The 21,777-nt window shown below is 47.7% G+C and overlaps 1 protein-coding gene and 1 non-coding gene across 3 annotated transcripts in view; one reads left to right on the top strand and one right to left on the bottom strand.

Moving 5' to 3' along the window:
• Positions 1 to 370: 370 nt before the first annotated feature.
• On the bottom strand, positions 371 to 6,452 carry LOC107529886 (PNMA family member 2). Of its 2 annotated transcripts, none has more exons than XR_015714417.1 (3): positions 6,424 to 6,452; positions 3,708 to 3,839; positions 371 to 796 (listed from the first exon to the last, which is right to left on the bottom strand). It is a non-coding gene; the product is annotated as a PNMA family member 2 (transcript). The 2 variants fall into 2 exon arrangements; XR_015714416.1 differs by lacking the exon at positions 6,424 to 6,452 and adding an exon at positions 4,331 to 4,471.
• A 562-nt stretch (positions 6,453 to 7,014) lies between these two features.
• The window catches only part of DPYSL2 (dihydropyrimidinase like 2), an 88,372-nt gene continuing 73,609 nt past the window's right edge, over positions 7,015 to 21,777 (top strand). The window contains exon 1 of the mRNA XM_016203460.2: positions 7,015 to 7,368. Within this exon, the coding sequence (XP_016058946.1) occupies positions 7,015 to 7,368 (354 nt within the window). The remainder of the gene's footprint in view (positions 7,369 to 21,777) is intronic.

Raw genomic sequence — 21,777 nt, forward strand, 5'->3', positions numbered from 1 at the left:
GTTGGAACAATAAGAAGAGCATGCATTGAGCAGAAAAGCGTCAGGAAGATATTGTCTCAATGTACTGAGGGCTTTCTATCTACCACCCATCATGCTAAGTGCTTAAAAGCATCATGTCATTTGGTCTTAACATAACAGCCCTATTCTATTACCTTCTCATTTTTCTGATGAGGAAACTGATGTTCGGAGGAGCTAAGCGACTTCGTGTACACACAAAGCTACCATGCTGCGCTCAGCGACTAGCATTTCACTGAATAATGCTCACCGCTCTACTAGCACACTTGACATCAAGGGCACACCTAGGCCTGATTTAAACACCCACGAGGAGCTATAGATCCCTTGATCTATGAACATTAAGATACGTTGGGTGAGGTATAGGAGAGTATAGGGGGTGATAACTGGTGATGGAAGAAGGCTTGACTTGGGGTGCTGAACACAATACAGTGTACAGACCAGTGTTGTGGCATTGTGCACCTGAAACCTAAATAATTTTGTTAACCACTGTCACCCCAATAAATTCAATAAAAAGGGGAAAACAGAGAGGCTCAGCTACATGCTCAGATAGCCCAAGGGAATCTTTTTTTCCAAGGTCTGAAAACAAAAGCAAGCCTGCTGGTGAAAGCCTAGGTGTTAAAATGTGGATATCAACACACTTGAGTCTACCTGTTATTTATTAAAAGGTTTAAAGGGTTTGAAATACATGGTACAGATGGAAGTGCTGAAAAATCTCTGCACAGTGTGAAAACCAGGATCGCAGGGGAGTCAGAGTTCTCAGCTCCTGCCTGGGCTCCGCCACCTGTTAGCAATTTGATATAGAGAAGACCACTTAACTCCTCGGAGCTTCTGGTTTTGTTTGTTTCTTTGTTTTTCTCTTTCAAAAAGATCATTATACTACATTGGTGTTGCTGTACACGTTAAATGAGACATGCACACAACAACTGGCACGTAGGCCCTCAATAAATGAGTTCCTTTCCCCCTCTTTGCCTTCTGTCTCCACTAAAAATCTCCTCTAACCAGAGGCCTGTTCACTAAATCCAGACGCTCCAGCATGCCCTCCTGTAATATCTGCCCTTTCTTGAGGGCGCCTCTCACACCGTGAACCTCTTGACAGCAGGAATTAAGCAGAGTCTCGCGCTTCTGGGCCTAGCACAGTGCCAGGACCCGTCTACCTGACTCCTGGCAGGGGAGTGGGAGGAGTACTTCCCAAGGAAGGAGAGAAAGAAACCCAAAGGTGGAGATGGTTGTGTTCATTTGGCAGTGGCACTTCTATTGGCATCATGAACTTATTTACACATAAGGTTATTCAGCTTCCACACGTGGAGGCCACTGTCCTCAATGAGACTGTCGCCCTCTGAGAGCATGGCTATGCTCTTTCAACCGTTACCTCCTTGAACAGAGCCTCACACCGCTGCAGGTATGCAGAATCTGCTCATTTGACAAAGAAAAACACCTGACAAGTCAAAAAGCTTAGATTTTTAGGTAGATTACAACAGATATCTTTTTTTCTCATGTCAATTCTTTCTTCTATGGTATGGGCAAACTTTGTCTATTGGGGATATTTAAAGGAAACCTGGAGTACCTGACGTTTCCTTTAGGTTACTGTATCACATTGGGAATTTAATATTTTGTTTATCAGTAATCTATGTAAGGTCCAAGAAACTATCAGATAATTTTTTCTTAGAAAGAATCAAGACTTGGCTTGAATGCCTTGATTTCAACTGAATTAATTCAAGAAAAGAATATGGGAAAAGTCTTAGCCTGGTAAAATGAATGTCCCCAGGCCCGTGGGCCGTAGGCCCACCCTGAGCTGGCTTTCAGTTGCCAGCCTCGTGTTCCCAGTGGCCATAGCCATCACCTTCCTCTGGCTCGTCAATATTCTCATTTTCAAAAGAGGCCTCCTCTTCTTCCTCCTCGCGGATCACCTTCATTAACTGCAGGAAGCTGGGGGGCCCCCGGTCTTTCAGCTCCCTCAGCCTGCACCACAGGATCTCACTGAGGCTCGCCCCCGCCACGACCTGCTCCAAGCGGACCTGATCTGCGATGTTCCTGGGGATGGCCCTTTTCTCCACCGCCCTCCGGAGCAGAGTCTCTAACCGCAGCACATAGGCCGAGACTTTCTCTCCTTCCTCCTGATGGGTCTTCAGATATCTCACCTGGGAGGTCCTGCGGCTCTCCAGGCTTCCAAACGCTTGCTTAAACGCCTCCAGACGCTCTTCTGCACTAACAGAAGGGTTGTCCGCCTGCAGCGTGTGCATGAGGTCCAGGGCGGGGCCACGCAGGCTTCCCATCAGCCACCTTTCCTTCTCTGCCTCTGCTCCCGGCCACTCTTTGACTATCTCAGCGGCCTGTTCCAACCAGACTTCAAAGGGCTCTTCCCCCCGGGGGGGCACAGCACTCCCCGAGAACACTCTCAGCTTCCAGTATCTCACGGGTAGCAGGGGCTGAGGGGCATGTGCTATCGCCTGTCCCAACAAATGGGCCAATAACTCTGGTGACACGTAGGGCACTGTGGCTGGAGACACCCCCTCATGCCCAAGGACTCGAAACATACCCGAGACTGTCTGCCCCTCTTTTTCTAGAAAGAGGTTCAGCCTTTCGAGGAATTCAGTGTCCTGGTTAGGGGTCTTAAAAACCACTTTCCAGACACCCCCCTTCCCTGAACCTCACCGGGGATCATGGAGACATCAGTTTCCTCCATGAGCTCTAGTAAGACGGCACTGGCATTCTCCTGCTTCCTGAATATTTTGCCGAGCAGCCTGTACCTGCCCAGAGGCTTTAAAGCCTCCTGGAGGACCCCCTGAATCTCAGCCTCGTCACACTCCACTGGTATCCCCATAACCATCAGTGATTTCTGGTCATCCACATTCATTATCCGGCACCAGCCCTCCAACAGCGCCAGCGCCATTCTCACGAATGTTTATTCGCTCTAACTCTACAGGTCCAATTAATTCGTGGTGCAGCTAGGCACTCCCCGAGGATTTCAAGTATCCTGGATAAACTCCTGAGCCTATAGCCCACCAGGGAAGGGGTCTCAGGTCAGGGCACTCCAACAGCAGTCCCGAAGTCTTCTGGACCAGTAACCCTTACTTGCCCAGTGGCAAGAATTTGGCACTTCTGGTTATGTCTCCAGACCTGACCCCAGGTGGGTGGTTAGTGCCTCAGTTAGGACAGTGCCACAGCCAGTGGCTCTGTAGCTCCGCGGCTCCCGCTTCTCTCCCCGATGCCAGCAGACGTGTGGTGGCCTTGACCCTTCTCTGACCAACGGAGGGCCCTGTGAGAGCTGCTTTCACACCCTCCGCATCGCTGCCGCCTCGCCTCTCTCTCGTCAGTGTGCAAGAGCCTCCACTCTGGCACCCAGAACTCCTGCAGAGAGGTCTCACCGCAGAGGGGCTTGGACTCCTAGTGAAACGATGGTCAGTTCCCACACAGCCCCCTCCTGCCCAGGAAGCATCCACACTCTCATTAGGGACAGAGGTGAGGGTAGACTGGGGAGCTACCCTACATTGTCTTTGTGTCTACCCTGCTCTGTCAGATCTCTTCTTTGCTAAGAGTGGCTTTTTTTTTTTCCCCTCTTGGGGACCCTCCTGCAATCTGGCTTTCCCACCATTTGTTCATTGGACATGTCAATTAATGTCTGAGCCCAGTTGTGGCCAGGACTCAAGATCCTTCCCATGTGAAGAGTGAAATCAGGAGGTGTGGCTAGATACCTGTTCATGCATCCAGAATGTCCCATAGAGTCAAGAAGATTGTTTTTCAGCTTCTAGCACAGGAAGATGTCACCCAACTCTGCACAATGGTCGTGTCCGGGTCCTCCTCAGCTCCAGCCAAGTCAAGCTGCCCTGTTACACATAAATAATAACGGCGTATTTTTATGGCTTGATAGTATCCAATAATGAAGACTGTTGTCTTCAAAAATATAATGATACTTCACAATGTAATTAAATCTACTAAACAATATAGTTGCTTCAGTTCTTTGATTTAAAAAATCCAATCAGCTATACCAATATCAGCATAACAATATAACATCATATACTTTAATATAATAATATAGGCATAACAATTTAATATAGGTTTAACAATTATTAAAAAAATCTCAGGGCCAAATAAGTTAAACTTGGAATTAAGAATTCATTCTCTTTTGTTACGTCTGCGCAGGCTTTGCAAATGTACAACTAGGTGTTTCTTTTGCTATGAATGTTAGGTTACTAACATGACATTTTCTTCCTAGCATTTGAACTTGAACGGGGGTCATTTGAAGGAAAAGGAAGGGAGGAAGTATATGGAGAACCAGTGGAGTACAAAGGGAAGAGTGCCTAATATCTCAACTTACTGTTGTGGAGTGGGTGTTAAGGGGCCCCGACCATTCCTCCTGAGGCCTGAAAATCTCCATCCAGCCGAGTGGGGTCCATATGCCACAGATGCCACCTTGCAACCATAGAGTTGGCATCGGCTGCAGGTGCATTTCCCCAGTCCCTTCTGGGTGGTTCTGAAGGCCTGGTGCATGCCCAAGGACCAAGAGGGCAAAGTGCTGGACCACACCCTGACCCAGCAGCAGCCCCAGGGATCTGACTCCAAGTGACTTCTCCACGCCTCACTTTCCCCTTCTAACATATGAAGGTGACCTTCCTCTTCATTGTAATATTTCAAGGAAACATGAGATATAAAAAGGCATTGAATGCCCAGGAAGAAATATCTCCAAGGTCTGCGTAATAACTGCCATGCTGAGGTTAGGATACTTCTGGGTGGCTTCTTCCTCCAAAGGCAATCTCTCCCTGCAAGGTGACCTCAAAATACAAAGATGGCCAGTGAACCACGATCCTTGACAGACAATAAGTCCACGGATTTAAATATTTGGATATGAAGAAAAAAAAAGGTGAAAATCTTGTCTTTTCTAAAATAAAGATAGGATTAGTTGGAAAAGGAACCAGGCTTTCAAGTGGAAGATCCCCACTGGATTTGTTGGATCATTTAATTGCATAGTGACCTTGGGCAAAGAGCCTCAATCTCTCTAAATCTCAGTTTCCTGCCCTATTTCCGGCTGCTGTGAGTAAGAAGCGAAGCAATTCCTGTGGAAGCACATTATTCAAATGCAAAACACATCTGGCTCCAAGTCCAAATACCCCCCTCAGCGTCTCTCAGCCCCCTCCACCCCTATTCCTTTGTTCCCTCCTTTCCCCCTTCTCCAGGGAGGACTCTTACCCCCACCCCCATCTGGATGGGCTCATCCTCAAACTGTGACTGGTAGTCCTCGAAATTTAACTCCTTTCACTAAACTATCCTTCGCAGTTGGGGGGGTGGAGTGGGTGGGAGTATCTGCATTTAATCCTTCCAGAGGCAAGGGCTGACCGTGGGACAGAATCCTTGGTCACACTGTCCAGAGTGACGACCCTGCAGTAAACAGCCTCTTTTAGCCCAAACCCATGCCCAGAACTCCCTCTTGAGCAGCCAAAAATCTGCAGAATTTTGCCACTGTGGAGAGGGGCGGGGCTGTAATCCACCAGAGGGAGGGATTGATCCTGATACAGGGAAAGACGTGGGGGTGCGAGTAAGCAGAGAAGGACCCTCAGGGACCATGGGAGTGGCACAAACCAAAATGCCTCCTGGATGCCCACCAACCCGGTGGCTGAGGCTGGTCTAACCGCACGTACACAACAAATCCCCACACATCTTTTGCCTGCTTCGCCACACACAACTGAAAGCACTCAGTCACAGCCAGCACCCCATCTCCTACCCGCGCTGGACACGCGCACTTGCACTTGGGCCTCCAGCACGAGGCTCTGGCGCAGTGCGCAACAGGGGGTGGGGGTGGGGGTGGGGTGGGACCAGACCGGGAAGGGCTGGAGATTTGGGGATTGGGCTGCAATTGGCGCCTTTTCCTCCCTCTGGGGGCGGGGGGCGGAATACCCGTCTCCTGGGCCCTTCCTGGCGCAGCGGCGCGGTTAGCGGTGCGCGGCGCGCCCCGCGCCGCCCGCGCCCTCGCTCGCTCTATATTGGCCATGGGGCTGGGCCGGAATTGGCAGACGGCGCTGGCTCTTGGCTACACTCCCACGGGCCGTGGGCCTACGTCTCTCTTTATATCATTCCCCCCATCATTTGCTACGCCCCTCTGCATTTTTCTCCTCCATGCTGCGCGCCCCCCACCTCTGTGGATGGAGTGAGAACCCCGTTTCAATCCCTGCTCCCAATAGCCCACCAAAGCCCGTGGGTAGACTGAAGCTGTGGTGTCCCGGGCGTCGCACGGCCCCACCTCTCTGCGGGGCCTGCGCCCTCTCTTCCTCCCCACCCTCGGCGAGGCCCCTTCCTCCCTCCACCGGTGTCCTGGGGGCAGCCAGTTTGCCACCCTTTTCCCGTCCATCAGCTCACCCCCCTCCCCGGTGAGGGGGAAGGAGCCCTCCCCACCGCGGGTCCTCGCCCCCGGCCCACCTCCGAAATGCGGTCGGGGCGAGGCGCCGGGCCCGGCGGGAGGGCGCGGAGACCGGGCGCTGCGCCCTCTGAGCTTCGTCGCCGAGCGCCGGCCCGACACTCACCAGGGAGCCGGCGGCGGTCGGCGGGGCCTCCGCTCCGCATCCGTTAGCCGGTGGTCTGGCCGCTTCACTTCCGGAGCGCGGGGCGCGGGGCTCCCCGCCTCCCGCCTCCCGCCCGGGCGCGCAGCCCCCTCCCCGCGCCCCGCCCGCCCCGCGCCCCGCCCGCGCCTCCCTCCGCCCGCGGCTGCCGGGAACTGGCGGCCTCTCCTTCCCGCTGCCGCAGCGGCCGCCCTGCCAAACCCAACTTTGCAGCTCGAGGGAGCTCGAGCGGCCGCGGGGGGCGTGGGCAGGGAGGGGACAGGGAGGGTCAGGGGGAGGGTCCGGGAGGGAGGGTCGCCGGCTCGCCAGCCTCCTTCCTTTCTGTGCACCTTGCGGTAGGCAGCGCGCGGCGCCGGCGGCTGCAGCCGCGGGGCTGTGCTCGGGGAGAGGCGGACTTAGGGACCGCGGACGGACGGACGGACGGAGGGTAGCCTCCCCGAGCCCCCGCACCATGGCCGAGAGGAAGCCATCCGGCAGGGCGGCCGAGGAAGAAGAGGTCCCTGCCTTTTTTAAAAACCTGGGTTCGGGCAGCCCCAAGCCCCGGCAGAAATTCTGTGGCATGTTCTGCCCGGTGGAAGGGTCCTCGGAGAACAAGACCATCGACTTCGATTCGCTGTCGGTGGGCCGGGGCTCGGGGCAGGTGGTGGCTCAGCAGCGGGATGTCGCCCACTTGGGCCCCGACCCGCAACCACCGCACTCGCGGCAGGGCCGGCGCGCCGGCGGGGAGCCATCTGTTGAATCGGGCCGGAAGGTGGAGATCCGGCGGGCCTCGGGCAAGGAAGCCCTGCAGAACCTCTACGACCAGGTCGGTGTGGGGGAGGGGCTCGGGGCCGCGGCCGGGCCGCCCCCCGCGCACCCCGGGCGCGCGCCGGCCGCCCCTCCCCGAGTCTGCACAAGCACCCCACCCTATTCGACCCCTCTCCTCGCGGGGTGCGGGGGGGCTCGGGCGCGGCGGTGGGCGGCCGCGCGTCCACAAAGGCTGCCCGCGCTCATCTGGGTCGGGAAGCGGAGGGTCGGGGGGAAGGATGGGCCGATCCCCGCTGGGGGTCGCACGGTGGGGGTGGGGATGGGCGGCGGTTCCATTCTTCTTAAGCCCTCCGGGGCGCCTTCGGATCGCCGCCGCGCCTGGTGTCCCACCCTTTTTTGATGCGGCGCGGAGCACGCGGCGGAGAGTCGGCGCCAAGGCCTGCGGGCTCCCCGGAGGTCGAGGGGTGGGGCGGGGGCTCGGCGGCCGCTGCGCCCCGCGCCCGGCGCTCTGCGCTCCGCACCTTCTCCCTCGCGCTGCGCGCCCGAGCCCGGAGCTGGAGGCCAGCACCATGGTCAGCGGCTCCCGGACCGCCTTGGAGACTCTCGTCACCCCGACTCCTGTTTGCAAAGTGAGAAGAACCGGGGAGGCAGAGGAGTCACCCCAGGAAACCCAGACGCTCCTAAATTATAGCCCATGTGGGAAACAAAGTTCCGCCAAGTATCGGAGCCAGGGCTTCCCAGAGTGTCCCCCCCTCCCCTCCGCCCTACGCGGGGGGCGCTTTGGAGACGGGACTATGTGGATTATGTTCAAAGGGAAAAAAGAAACGGGGGGAAAAACCCTTCACATTTTGAATAGATTGTCAAAGATGAGTCGGACCCTCTAGGCTGTGTTAATGGGGAGACAAAGAGAACCAACTTGGTATAAACCTTGATGTTAGAAAATGTTTGTCACCTCTGGCAAAAACGAACAGTTTGCGTTTTAAGTGAAGCCATCTCTTCGCACCACATTTTTTCTTTATCAGAGTGACCCTGCTGCTTGTTCAGTCCCCCCCCCCCAGCCTTAATTTCTCACCCGATGAGTTACAGTGTGAAATGTTTTAACACTTGTTTGCTGTTTCTCTCCCAGGCCCATTGACGAAGATGAGAAATGAGTCCATGATCGATCATTTATTGAATATCTATTGTGTGCCTTGCCTTGTGGGGCTGGGGGAAGGTTCGCTGTATAAAAAGTTCAGGACAAGTACTTCTTAAGGGGCTTCCAGAGAGGCTGGGGCTGGGCCCTACAGTGTCCCTGAGTGATTCCACGAGCGTTCACTTGGCTCTGTGCTACAATGAACACATCAGAAAACAATTAACTGGGTGATAATGGCCCAGACATGTTTCTGTTTCCTGATGTGGCACAGAGGTTTGCGGCTTTTCACTTGTATCGGGCCAGTTCTAGGAAAGAAAAGCCATTCGCTGTCATTTTCAAAAGATGGGGCAACTGATTGCTTAACGGAGCCCCTTTCCCCCAGCCCCGTCCTCTGATCTATCCATACGGGGAGTACTCGATGCCCAGGTGTCACTACGAGTCAACCAGAACTTAATCCGGAAAACTCACTTTGTTCCAAGTGATCACACAAACTTTTACCACTGAAGTAAAGTTTTTCTTTTTTTAAAAAAATATATTTTATTGATTTTTAGAGAGAGAGGAAGGGAGAGGGAGATAGAGAAACATCCACATGAGCAAAACATTGATTGCCTGCCTCCTGCACACCCCCTACTGGGGATCCTGCCGGCCCACAACCTGGGCATGTGCCCTGACTGGGACTCAAACCCGAAACCTTTTGGTGCACGGGACAGCGCCCGATCCACTGAGCCCACCAGCCAAGGTTCAAGTAAAGTTTCTCATAATGTAACTAACACTGAAAGCTGGGTGAGTGTGAAATGCTTCCCTCCGCGAGTACATTGGGTGGGGGCCGGACCATGAACACATAGCATCGCGGCTATGTGAGCATTCCGACCTTCAACACGTTGTGCTTGCTGGTGATGCTAATGACCTCAAGGGAGCAGGAAAATGACTTAAGGAAAAAGATCAGGGGGCAGATTAAAAGTGGCCATCTTGATAATGATGGCAGTGAATTAAAATTCCGTTTTGAAAGGCAAAGTTTCACTGGGCTGAATAACACATCTCTTTCTGTTCATTTTGAATCTTAGGTATTTGATCACCAGAGCTACTTGTTTGAACACTCTCCAAATTTAATTGAATTTCTAAATTGTAATCCTTGGGCACATGAAAGAGAGAAATTTGAAGAGGAAATACCCAATAAAAACCCCAGGCAGTTTTAGCCTCTGCAAACCCACATGTGCTTCAGTTGTCGGGTTATTAGTACCAGAGGGTGATTCTGGCTCGGTCTTTCTGCGGCCTTCCTTGAATTTTCATTTTCAGTCTTGCTGTATCACATAAGGGTTGTTCCTGTGGGATTCGTTTCATTCATGACTGAGAGTATTTACCAGGATCAGTACTTACAGTGTTTGACCATTTCACCTCTGTACAAGAGAACAAAGGCATGTGTACATGTGTGTATGTATGTGTGTGTGTGTGTGTGTGTAAAAGTGATGATTTCCAAAAGTGCAGTTGTGCCCACCATTTTGACTGAATCAAGTAGCCATCACTTAGTTTTCAGCTAACGAACAGGGTGACTGCCAGCATCTTGCGCACATTCCTGTCTGAAGCCCTGGCACAGAGAGAGGCGGGGGAGAGCTGAGCAAGTGGATCTAGGCCCCGACTCACATGCCTCCTCCCCTGAAGCTTTGTCTGTAGGTGTTGTTAATGCCTGGTCAGAAGTGGCTTCGCCCACCTGTCGCACTAGGGGCTCTGCTGTTCCTTTGGCAAGGCTTTGGGAAGGGAGGGAACAGGCTCCCTTAGCTCAGATGCAACGTGACTTATGGGAGTCTAGGAGAAGTGTCTGCATTTGCCAGTGTCAGCAGCTCAGCCTCAGAAAGCACTGGGTGTGGCTTGGGCTGGGCTGCCAGGTTTTGGTGAAGGGAAGGAGCCAGTGTTGTGGATGCAAATAAGAAAAGCCTCTATCTCATTACTGCCTTTTTGCTTTTTGTCCTTGGGGAAGCCCACCTTGGGCTGCAGTGATGACCACCTGTGAAGGACTCTGAGACTCTTGGAACAGAGAGCAGAAGGTCAGCGCTGCCGGCCAGATGTCCCCTGCCAGTGCCCGGGGTCCCTCAGCCCCCTCCCTTCCTCTTAGGAATTCCCTCCATTCCATCTCAGACACAGCTTAGCCAGAACCAGCTGCCCCACCAAGGAAATTAGATCATGAGCATCCCGTCCAAAGGGGCTCCCAGGCCCTTCCCCCAGCAGCGAGCAACCTGGGTAGACTAGAGTGGCAGGGGAGTGACTCTCCACTTTTCAGGGCGGGTGCCAGTCGGTGAACTACACAAGAGTGCTTCTGAACTCGGCAAAATCGCCAGCTCTAAAATGCTTGCTGATATTCCCTTCCATTCTTTGTCCCCACCTCCTCTCCATATCCATTGTCTCCCAACACTGGGTGCCCAGTGACTCTGCTGCCCTCTTACTGTTTAATGCCCTCCTACCCGCTCCCGATCGCGACGCTTCTAGATCTTTCTTCCTCCAAAAGCAACAAATTCTGAAATCACCCTCTTCCCCTGTTCCCCCCCCCCCCATTCAAACTCTTTACCCTGTGTTAGTCTTAGGGAGAAATCCCAGTGATTGAAGGCACCCATCCCTTCTGTGAGTGACTGTTACCCAAATTGTCCCTACAGATACTAGTTTGACAATAGGCTAGAACTAGGCTGTTCAACAAAAAAGAATGTCTAGTTAGCACAATGTTGTGGTAGAGATTTGTCTGGGAGCCTAGAACAAGAGTATTGATTTGATACTTTAGAGGCCACATTGTTTCAAAAGAGGAGACACAAATATGAACATTTATTGTGCTCAGGATTCCAAAAAAAAAAAGCATATGACTCATCTGGGTTCAAAGGGAGAGGGGTGCTTGGGAGGAGAAGGAAAGGGTGATAATCCATAATTATTGGTTGCTCTGGATTTCCCAAATGATTATTGTAGCAATCAGATAATTAGTTAACTTTTAAAACTCTTAATTGTGGTGAGATACACATAACATAAAATTTACTGCTTAACCATTTTTAAGTGTACAGTTGAGCAGTGTGAAGTATATTCACATTGATGTGCAACCCATCTCCAGAGCATTTTCATCTTGCAAAACTAAAACTCTGCCTGTTAAACAATAACTTCCCATATACCCCTCTCCCCAGCCACCATTCTACTTTCTGTCTCTATGAATTTGACTACGTACCTTATATAAGTGGAATCACACAGTGTTTATCTTTTTGTGACTGGCTTATTTCACTTAGCATAATGTCCTCAAGGTTCATCCATGTAGCATATGACAGGACTTTTCTTTTTTAAGGCAGACTAATATTCCTATAATTAGTTAAATTTTAATGAGTCATTGATATTGAAAAGTAGTCGCTCAATTAGTAGACCTGCAGTGAATTATGGGAGGAAGTAAGAAGGGCTACCTTTGGGACGAGACAGACTCCCCCCACCCCCACCACCTGGGCACCAAGGCTTGAGTAGAAGAAAACTCCCACCAGCTAAACACCTTTATTCCTTGTAACTCAAAGGTGGAGAGGAGAATTGCTGTCATTGAATTTTGAGGGACAACATCTGGCCATGACCTCTTGAACGCTGCATAGTTCATGAGCTCGTGGCCCATGGAAATCTGGATAGGGCTGGGCATTATTCTACCTTTGGAAAAGAAGCCCGGTATTCTCATGGATCCTCTGGTGTCAGTGTCACTTTCTACTTCAGAAAGAAGGGAGAGTCAGAATTGACCATGGATTCCAATGTATACTATCTGAACGCCGGAGTTTCAAGATCTCATGATTATTTAACCACTTCATTCTAGACATGGAGAAAGTGATGCCCAGGAAAACAGCACGTCAACCCATGGAACTCAGGTGACAGTCTCAGGACTAGAATGGAGGCCTCTCACTGCCTAGTCCCACTGCAGTCCTATACCAGCAAAACTTTGTTATTTATGTAGCATTGTATAACTCTGGAATCTATGTTTACATTCTAGATCCTATATTTAATTTAATTAATTAATTAATTAATTTTATTGATTTCAGAGAGAGGAAAGGAGAGGGAGAGAGAGAGAAACATCAATGATGAGAGAGTCATTGATCGGCTGCCTCCTGCACGCCCCCGACTGGAGATGGAGCCCGCAACCGGGGCATGTGCCCTGACTGGGAATCAAACCCTGATCGCCTGGATCCTAGGTTGATGCTCAACCACTGAGCCATTCCCAGCCGGGCTAGATCTTGTATTTTAGAATGTATAGGATATATTACTTTAAAACTTGTCCCAACACCACTTGATATAGGCGTTATTCCCTTTATGTAAATAAGGCCACTGTGTCTTAGTGAGATTTACTGAGGATCCCAAGGTCTTGCTATTTAGTAAGTACATGAACTAGGATCTGAACCGAGGTTTCTGACTCAGTCTCATATTCTCTCATAGTCTTGCAACACATCATTCTCTAGTCCAGCTCTGTGGTCACAGATAGTGAACTTAAAGATATAGTTTAGTTTTGTGAGCAAAATATTTCAGATTCCATTAAATTTCATGTGTTCTAAGGGGTAGGCCCTGTGCTAAGTACTTTAGATGTGCTTTGTTACTAATGCTAAGGCAACTATTGGGTAGGTGCTACTGTTGTCCTTATTTTGCAAAAGAAATATCTGAAGGTAAAAGAAATGTACAAAGCAACTTGCTAATTAAAAGCCAGAGGCAGGATTTGAACGCAGGTCTATGTGACTAAAGAGCCTCTTAATCATTGAGTTACTTGAGATACTGAATTGCTTTCTATATCAACTATTCTTTTCTCATTTTATCTCCAAAGAATTCACTATTGCAAAAAAATTCTGCACCTACCTTTTTTTGTTTTCTGTTTTGCAATGTACTCTTCGAAGCCACTTGTAAAAGGGACCGTCGATCTGTCTTTATGAATGTGCCCTAAACTGCGGATATTCTGTCCATCCCTTTTTTAAAAAAACAAGAGATGCCTTCAAATATCACTGGGACAGAGGCCAACTCTGAGAGCATGAATGACATGCTTTTCTAAGATTAGAGCAATGTGATGACAGTGTGATTTTCCCCCTCGATGTAAACCATGAGTGACAAGCAGATAATGAGAGGGCCGTCAATAGAAGCACTGATTGCTGATGGGCACGTGAGCTTGGCTGGTTGGTAGCATAGGCTGAGAGATGCACACAAAGAGCGCCTTGCGGGGGAAGCACCTGGTCTTGAAGGTGGCGTGGGCTTACTTTCGAGACCTGATGGACAGCTTGCCTGGGGTCGGATGCCGAGGCACCTCTGGCAGAAAGCTCTGGGCTAGGGGACAGGAAGCCCATCTCGTCTTCCCGGCTCTGTTGTCCACGAGCTTTGCTAACTGCTCAGTCACCTAACCTGGGGCTGTCACCAGGCTGGACCTTAGTGTGTAAGGTCCCTTCCCCCATTTCCACTACAGGCCCTGAAGGAAAGCTATGCTGTCCCCAGCTATTTTTCGTTTGTTTTTTAACTGAAGTAAAATTTATGTAACATAAAATTCTCATTTTAACCATTTTAGTCTATAATTCAGTGACTTTAGTACATTCGCAATGTTGTGCAATCATCACTACTGTCTAATTCCAGAACATTTTTATTTCTCCAAAAAGAAATTCCGTATCCATTAAGCAGTGATTTCCCATTATTCCCCCCCACACACACCCCTACCCCATCCTGGCCTTGGACAACCACGAATCTACTTTCTGTCTGCACGGATTTTCCTGTTCTGGACATTTTGCGTAAGTGGAATCAAACAATAAGTGGCCTTTTGTGTCTGGCTTCTTTCATTTAGTGTAATGTTTTCAAGGCTCTTTCACATTGTCGCTGTGTCAGTCCTTCGTTTCTTTTTATCGCTGAACAATATGCTGCTGTTTGTATATAGAACATTTGTTTGCCATTCAGCAGTTGATGGACATTTGGGTTGGTTTCACTCTTTGGCTACTATGAATAATACCGCTATTAACATTCTTTGAGAAGTTTTGTTTAAATATATGTTTTCAGTTCACTTAGCTATGTACCTAGGAGGGGAATTGCTAGATCCTATGGCAATTCTAAGTTTAGCCCTTTGAGGAACTGCCAAACTGTTTTGCACAGTTTTACCACCTTTTTACACACACCCCCAACAACGTAGAAGGGTTCAGTTTCTGCACATCTGATCGTTTCCCCCTTTAAACATTCTAACCGCCCTAGAGTGTGAAGTGTACCTCATTGTGCTTTGGGTTTGCATGTCCCTAATTAGTGAAGTTGAGCATCTTGGTTTTAAAATTTTTTATTTTTAAAAATTATATCTTTATTGATTTCAGAGAGAGGAAGGGAGAGGGAGAGAGAGAGAGAAACATTAATGATGAGAGAGTCATTGACCGGCTGCCTCCTGCACGCCCCCCACTGCGGATCGAGCCCGCAACCCGGGCATGTGCCCTGTCCGGGAATCGAACCCCGATCTCCTGGATCCCAGGTCGATGTTCACCCCTGAGCCACGCCCGGCCAGGTGAGCATCTTTTTATGGGCTTGCTGGGCATTTGTATATCTTCTTTGGAAAAATATCCTATTGAAGTCCCTTATGCATTTTTGAAAATTGAGTTGTTTGTCTGTTTCTTGTTGAGTTAGAGGGGTTCTCGATGTACTTTGGATACTAGCCCCTTATCAGATACATGATCTGCAAATATCTTCTATTTCATGGGCTCTTTCCACTTTCTTGAGAGTGTTCTTTGATGCACAAAAGTTTCTAATTTCGATGAAGTCCCGTTCACCTATATTTTCTTTCGTTGCTTATGCGTTTGATGTTACGTTATCCGTGGCTGTTTGGGGACAGCTAGATTGATTGAAATCTAGCAAAGAAGTTCCAGTGCTTTGTTTCCTAGCATGGTAGTCATGTAACTAAATCCTACTGTTTTATGGGAGCTTTGAAATTGATTAAGAGCAGCATGTGCAATAGGTTAGCTAGTATTCTTGAGCGTTCTGGGTACTGCGGAGGTATGACCTTTCTATCTCAGTGTCCTATTCATACAAAGAAAATTCCTGTGTGTGCGTGTGTGTTCACACATCTATGTGGTAATATAGATAATATAAGGGCTGGATTTAGGAAAAATAAATGTGAGAAGCTAATTAAATTCAATTTCTGTTTTGTTTTATTTTTTCGAGGTAACGCAACAAAGTACCATGTTGATGGTCAGTTACACTGATAAGCAATATTTTAATAAAAGAAATAATTTATAATATTATCTAGAAATGACCATTGATAGCATTTTGTTGTATTGTTTCTTCCAGTCTTTATACTTCCACCAAAAATGAATGTGAAGTGCTGCTTTTTAGCATCCCCGACTTCACTGGGTATTATAGTTCCTACAGATATTTCCCAAATTTATAGGTGACAAGTGGCATCTTTCTTTTTGCCCATTTCCTATTAATGTATTCATATTTTAAACATTGATTCATAAAAATTATATATTAAATTGTAACCACTTTAATGCCACTTGTTACACTTTTTTTTTCTTTTTTCTAGCTTGTCTCTAATTTTTGTATGGCCTTTATTTTTTGACATCCAAATTTAAATTTTACACAGTTAAGTCAATTCATGTTTTCTGACATGCTTTTTGTCTTTCAAGTTATTACTTACATTTTCTTCTAAAACTTTCTTGGGTTTTGTGTTTATATTTAAATCCAGCAATTAGTTTTTGTTTATGACTTGAAGGAAGGTATAACAATTTTTCAGAGAGTTAGCTAGTTGTCCTCATGGCAGCTACTGAATTGCTGATGTTCCTTCACTTAGTTCTTATATATCCAACTTTGCATATATGTCTGGATGTGTTTTGGCTTCCTGCTCCATTCCATTGGTCCACCTTACTAATTTCACAGTGGTTCAACACCACTTTAGTTACTGCAATTTTTTAAATGTCTTTACTTTTCTTCATTTTATCATTACTCACCTGCAGATTCCATGAAAGATAGTTCCAATTACAGAAACCTGATGTGATTTTTACCACATTGTATTAAACTTATATACTGAATTAAAAGAAATATTTTTTAAGCTAGTGAGCCTTTCTATCTAATTTTATATTATATCCCCCCCTTTAAAAAAAAAAAAAAAAAATCACGTTCTTAGTTCTATTCCTCTGAAATTTTTTGTTACATTTATTCCCAGATGTTCTGTTGCTATTTTGAATGGGGAGTTTCCCTGTTTTGTTTTGAAGTTTACATTCTGGCTGACTCTGGAGTTTTATATTAATTAATCATAGATTGCCTTACTGAACTCCCTCTTGGTTTTAACAGTTTTCAGTTTATGTTCTTTTTAATCTATTACCTGTTACTTTTAAAAAAATTGTTTTTATTGATTTTTAATTTATTTTTATTTTTAGAGAGAAGATGGGAGAGGGAGAGAGAGAGAAACATCAAAAGGCTGCCTCTTCACGCCCCCTACTGGGGATCAAGCCCACAACCTTTCGGTGCACTGGACGGCACCCAACCAACTGAGCCTGTAATGTTTTTCTTGAAATACCCTTTAACTGGTCTGTGGTATTTTGGGTCACATTTTAATGAAGAAGTACAGACTCTGAAATTACCGATTCAGGAACTAAGCCCTGCATGGAATTGTCCAAATCTGGAACCAGACAAAACCATGCAGAGACATTCCACAAACTTCTCAGGCCCCAAAGCACCCTGGCCTGCTCTTAGCACCCCTCAGTATTTGGTGTTATCACTAGTTTGTTCTTTGTCTGTCCTTTTGGCCATTTCATTAGGTAAGAAGATGTCCTTTTGGAGAAAGCCAGCCCTTCAGGCTTCCTTGAATGTCACTAGAGAATTTAGTGCACACAAGATTAAGATGAGCTCACCATGTCGGAGAGAGCTTTTGGATTACACCAGGTGGTGTAAATTATATTAGTTCCTGTAAACTTACATTCTTTTAGCTGCTGATACTAATAATAATTGCTAATATTTATTGTGTGCTATATACGTCCCAAGCACAATTCTAATTGTTTTACATGTAGTTACTTACTTTGGCCTTTCAATGACCCTGGGAAGTAGGTACTATTATCTCCATTTTAATGAGGAAACTGAGGCAGGGAGAGAGTTAGTAACTTGCTTAAGGCTATGTGCTCAGTAAGGGATGAAGTCAGGATATAAAATCAGGCACTGGGCGCCGCAGCATGGGTTCCTAATCACTGCACTGTTCTACAGTTTGAACAGCTCTTGGCATATTTAGCCATTTTTCTGTTATTTCCAGTTTTTATGGGCAATAAACAAAGCATCGGGGAGCATCTGGAACGTGCCTGCCTGCAGGAGTGTGTTTCTCTGTGGTAGACACTGGGCGGTGAAACACCGAACACATTTAACATTATTATAGATATTGTCAAATCACCCTTGAGAAAGACTGTCCGCTTTACACTCCACCCCCCAGAAGGGAAGGAGGGCAAGGGAACTGGGAGGGAGGGGCATCATCCAGGGTGGGGGCTGGGGGCTTATGTGTCCAGGTGACATCGCTCAGCAGCACGGTGGGTGGTGAAAGGCAGACACAGGGGGGCCCTTGTGAGTTTGTAAGTTCATTGGCTCTGGACAAGGTGGGGACCCTGATCCTGTTTGTGCAGGGAGAGGAAGGCCCAGTGGGAGGGCAGGGCTGGGAGGGAGTGGGGCTGTGGTTCCCCCACGAGGAAGGAGTGATGGGCCTCAAGTGCAGGGGTGCCCGTGGGTGCCCGGGGCTGGGCTGGGCTCTTTTGCAGCGGGGAAGAGACTGTGACCCCAGGGATGAAGTCAGAGGGGGGAACGGAGGACATGTGAGGGAGCTGATACAGAATAAGTTTTATTTTTAGGTAAAAGAGAAGGGGAGGGTATCTTCCAAGGGTAAGTGGGCCCAGGGTAGGCTTCAGAAGAGTGAGCTTTGGTAAATCATTTTTTATTGAGACATAATTCACATACCGTAACATTTCACCCTTTAAAGTGTACAATCCAGTGGTTTTGGTTATTAACAAGTTGTGTAACAATCACATTCTCTACTTTCAAGATATTTTCATCAAGCAAACCCATTAGGCAGTAATTCTCTACTCCCTCTACTCTCAGCCCATGGAAACCACTAATTTGCTCTCTTTCTGTATGGATTTGCCTGTTCAGGACATTTCATATCAATGGAATCGTACAGTATGAAGCCTTTTGTGACTGGCTTTTTCCCCTTAATTTTATGGACTGCGTGTTTGCGTCTCCCCAAAATTCATGCGTTGAAACCCTAACCCCCAGTGGGATAGTAGTAGGAGATGGGGTCTTGGGGAGGTGATTAGGGTAGGAGGGTGGAGCTCCCATGGTGCTATTAGTGTCCTTATAAAAGAAGAAGGGAGCTGGTCCTCTGCCCACCATGTGAGGATACGAGCAAGTGGCCACCTAGAAGCCAGGAAGAGGGCCATCGCCAGGGCACGACCGTGCTGACATCCTGGTCTTAGGCTTTCAGCCTTTAGATCCGTGAGACATAAATGTTGCTCAGGCCACCCAGAGTATGGCATTCTCTTAAAGCAGCCCGAACTAAGACGCTTAGCATAGTGTTTTCAAAGTTCAGCCATGTTGTAATATGTATTAGAACTTCATTTTTCTTTTTAATGGGGGGGGGGTGATATTTCATGATATGGATAGACCACTTTACCCATTCATCAGTTGACAGATATTGGGTTGTTTCCACTTTGGGGCTAGTAGGAATAATGCTGCTATGAATATTTATGTACAGATTTTTGTGGACACATGTTTTCAATTCTCCTAAGTATATATTTAGGAGTGGAATTGCTGGATCATACACTAACTCTGTGTTTAACTTTTTAAGGAATTGCCAAACTGTTCTCCACAGTGAAGGCCTCATTTTACATCCCCACTTGTACTGTACAAGGGTTTCAGTTTCTATGCACCCTCACCAACCTCCGCTGCTGTCTTTTTGATTATAGTTTTCCTAGTAGATGTGAACTGGTATCTCGCTGGTTTTGATGTGCGTTTCCCTTACGACTAATGATGCTGAGCGTCGTTTCGTGTGCTTCTTGGCCACTTGTGGATCTTCCTTGGAGAAATGTCTACTCAAATCCTTTGCCAATTAAAAAAATTGAGTTGTCTTTTTGTAATTGAGTTATAGGAGTTCTTTATATATTTAGATACTAGTCCCTTATCAGATATAGAATTTGTAAATATTTTTTTTTCTATCCTGTGGGTTGTCTTTGCACTTTCTTGATAGTGTCCTTTAGAGTTGAAGATCTTAGGACTAACAACAGCAACAATGCTAGTTATTAGTATTATTATTATTTACAACCAGCATTTGAATTCTTACTAGGTGCTAGGCACCATGCTAGGCCGTTTATGTGGACTATCTCATTTAGTCCTTACAAAGATCCATGAGGTAAAAGTATGAGCTCTGGAGTCAGCTGCCTGGCTTTGTATCAGCAGCTGCTACTGCTCACCAGCTGTTTAACCTTGGCCAACTTACGCACCCTTTCTGTGTAGGGTTTCCAGCTTTAGCAAGTAAAAGTATGGGACACCCAGTTAATTTTAAATTTGAGATAAACATCTAATAATTTTTGACTTTTTTAGAATAAGTATATCCTATGTAATATTGGGAACATACTTGCACTAAAATAATTATTCATTGTTTATCTGAAACCCAAATTTAACTAGGCACTCGCTATTTTCTCTAATAATAATATTTATGTGACCGTTCCTTCAATGATTAAATAAATCAATAAAGAATATGAACAGTATCCAAGTCTTTAGGCATCTTAGTCAGTTCAGGCTGCTATAATAAATGACCATAGACTGGGTGTCTTAAATAACAAGTATCTATTTCTCACCATTCTGGAGGCTGGAAGTCTGAGACCAGGGTATCAGCTTGACCAAGTTTTGGCGAGAGCTCTCCTGCAAGGCGCAGACAGCCGCCTGCTCCGTGTGTGCCCACATGGCAGACAGGGCAAGAGAGCGCTCTGGCCTCTCCTTCTAAGGCCACTGATGGAATTTATGAGAGCTCCACCCGCATGACTTAATCACCTCCCGAAGGCTCACCTCCTAATACCACTGTGCCAATGCAAGAAACGTCCAAACCTGTAAGAATTTTTATGAGTTTATCTGAGCCAAACTGAAGACAATTGCTGGGAAGCAAAATGTCAATGGATTGAGAAAATGCTCTGGGAAGTGACAGTTTTACCACTTAGGGAAATCTCTAAGATGGGAAAAAGGGTAAAAGGTACAGACACATACTTCTTTTACATAGAAGGGTGTAGGATAGTTAACAGTTCACACTTAACATGATATTAGTAACAATGAAGGGATCTGTGATCTCTGCTCTGGTGCGGTGGTTGTGCTTTTGAAACGGGGACTCATGCCACCTGCCACCACCCAGCCAGAGAGGACAGGGATTGGATTAGAAGTGCACATTTAATATCAGATGCTGGGAACCTGGGAAGGCGACGGGTAAAAGCCCTCACGTCCACCTTCCCCTTAAGCTTGTTAGGAGGAAGCTTCTATAGGGGACTCAGGGCAAGGGGATGGAGGTAGAGCGCAAGGGGCTCCTGGCCATTTGCAGGCCTGTGATCCAGGTGCCAGCTAGGGTTGTCGTCATCTCAGTTTTCACTGGAGAAGGGCCTGTTTCCAACCCCACTCGCCTGGTGGTCAGAGGGCTCATCTCCTCGTGGGTTATGAGAGTGTCACCTCCTCACTGGCTGCTGGCAAGCCCGCAGCTGCCGGCCGGTGGGTCTCCAGCGTGGCAGCTGGCTCTGTCGAAGCCTGCAAGCAGACGAGGCGATGGAGAGGGGGTGCTAGTGAGGTGGCAGTCATAATCTTCTGTAACTTAATCACTTTCTTAGTCAGGGCTCTCCAGAAAACCAGAACCAATGCAATGTGCATATACAGAAAGATTTATTTTGCTGAATTGGCTCACGGTATTATGGAGGCTGGCAAGTCCCGCCACCATCAGCAGGGTGGGCTGGGGGACTGGAGGCCTAGGGAGGAGTTGATGTTGCAGCTCAAGTCTGAGGGAGGGAGGGAGGGAGAGAGAGAAACATTGGTGTAAGAGAGAACATTGATTGGTTGCCTTCCATACGCGCCCTGACTAGAATCGAACCCACAACATTTCAGTATATGGGATGACACTCCAACCAACTGAGCCACACCGGCCAGGGCAGTTCTTTACTCTGAAAGCCTTCAACTGATTGGATGAGGCCCACTCAGATCATGAAGGTCAACTGCTTTACTCAAAATTCACTGACTGACTTGTTACTCTCATCTAAAAATATCTTCACAGAAACATCTAGAATAATGTTTGATCAAATATCTAGGTACTGGGACCCAGCCAAGTTGACACATAAAACTAAACAGTCC

This window comes from Miniopterus natalensis, chromosome 4, assembly GCF_054644295.1.
Source record: "Miniopterus natalensis isolate mMinNat1 chromosome 4, mMinNat1.hap1, whole genome shotgun sequence".
Classification (NCBI taxonomy): Eukaryota; Metazoa; Chordata; class Mammalia; order Chiroptera; family Miniopteridae; genus Miniopterus; species Miniopterus natalensis.